This window comes from Etheostoma cragini, unplaced genomic scaffold (assembly GCF_013103735.1).
Source record: "Etheostoma cragini isolate CJK2018 unplaced genomic scaffold, CSU_Ecrag_1.0 ScbMSFa_4026, whole genome shotgun sequence".
In the NCBI taxonomy this organism is placed as follows: domain Eukaryota; kingdom Metazoa; phylum Chordata; class Actinopteri; order Perciformes; family Percidae; genus Etheostoma; species Etheostoma cragini.
Window position 1 is genome coordinate 1 of NW_023268355.1, and position 1,005 is coordinate 1,005.

The window sequence follows — 1,005 nt, forward strand, 5'->3', positions numbered from 1 at the left end:
CTCTCAGGTTATAGACAGAGCCATGTCCTCTCAGGTTATAGACAGAGCCATGTCCTCTCAGGTTATAGACAGAGCCATGTTCTCTCAGGTTATAGACGGAGCCATATTCTCTCAGGTTATAGACGGAGCCGTTGTTTCTGTTTCAGACACCATTGCCAACAAGCTGCACATGCAGAAGGTCTCTGACTTCGTGCTGTCTCCTGGAGGACAGCCCAGCAAGGTGAGGACTCATCACAACTGTCCCCCCAACAAATGCATTTGATTGAACCCTGTTCCTGAACCCTAACCCGGTCCCGTGTACCCGGTCCCGTCTACCTGGGCCCGTCTGCCCCCCCAGGTGTGTGTCTACGTCCCCGGCAGTAAGGGGGCGCCCTCCTTCGTGCGTCTGTACCAGTACCCGGTCCTGGGGGGACCCACGGCCGCGCTCGCCAACAAGAGCTTCTTCAAGGCCGACAGGGTCAGCATGGTCTGGAACAGGAAAGGTAGCAGACCAGGTCCCGATTAATTCCTGGAACCAGGGGGGACTACTAGCCAGTCAGGAGCAGAGCTTGAGACCCTAGATGATGTGTGTGTGTGTCTGTGTGTGTGTGTGTGTGTGTGTGTGTGTGTGTGTGTGTGTGTGTGTGTCTTTCTCTCAGCGTCAGTCGTCCTGGTAACGGCGAGCACTGAGGTGGATAAAACCGGCGCGTCTTATTACGGCGAGCAGACGCTGCATTACCTCGCCGTCAACGGAGAGACGGCATTGGTCCAGCTGCGTGAGTGACATCACTAATTACAGAACGTCGGAGACAGATACTTCTTGAAGGACATTTTAGTTTCATTGTCAGTTGCATACTTGTATTTAGAAGTCGAGTCTGAGGGCTACTAGCCAGTCAGGATTAGGGTCTGAGGACTACTAGCCAGTCAGGATTAGGGTCTGAGGACTACTAGCCAGTCAGGAGCAGGGTCTGAGGACTACTAGCCAGTCAGGATTAGGGTCTGAGGACTACTAGCCAGTCAGGAGCA

General features: G+C 53.9%; 1 protein-coding gene across 1 annotated transcript; it reads left to right on the top strand.

Annotated features, from left to right (window-relative positions):
• Window positions 1-6: 6 nt before the first annotated feature.
• Window positions 7-755, top strand: eif2a (eukaryotic translation initiation factor 2A; the record flags this gene model as incomplete). The annotated part of the gene is made up of 3 exons (XM_034866128.1): window positions 7-220; window positions 338-482; window positions 639-755. Coding segments are annotated over exons 1-3 (460 nt in total), but the record flags the coding sequence as incomplete, so codon positions are not given.
• Window positions 756-1,005: the final 250 nt, after the last annotated feature.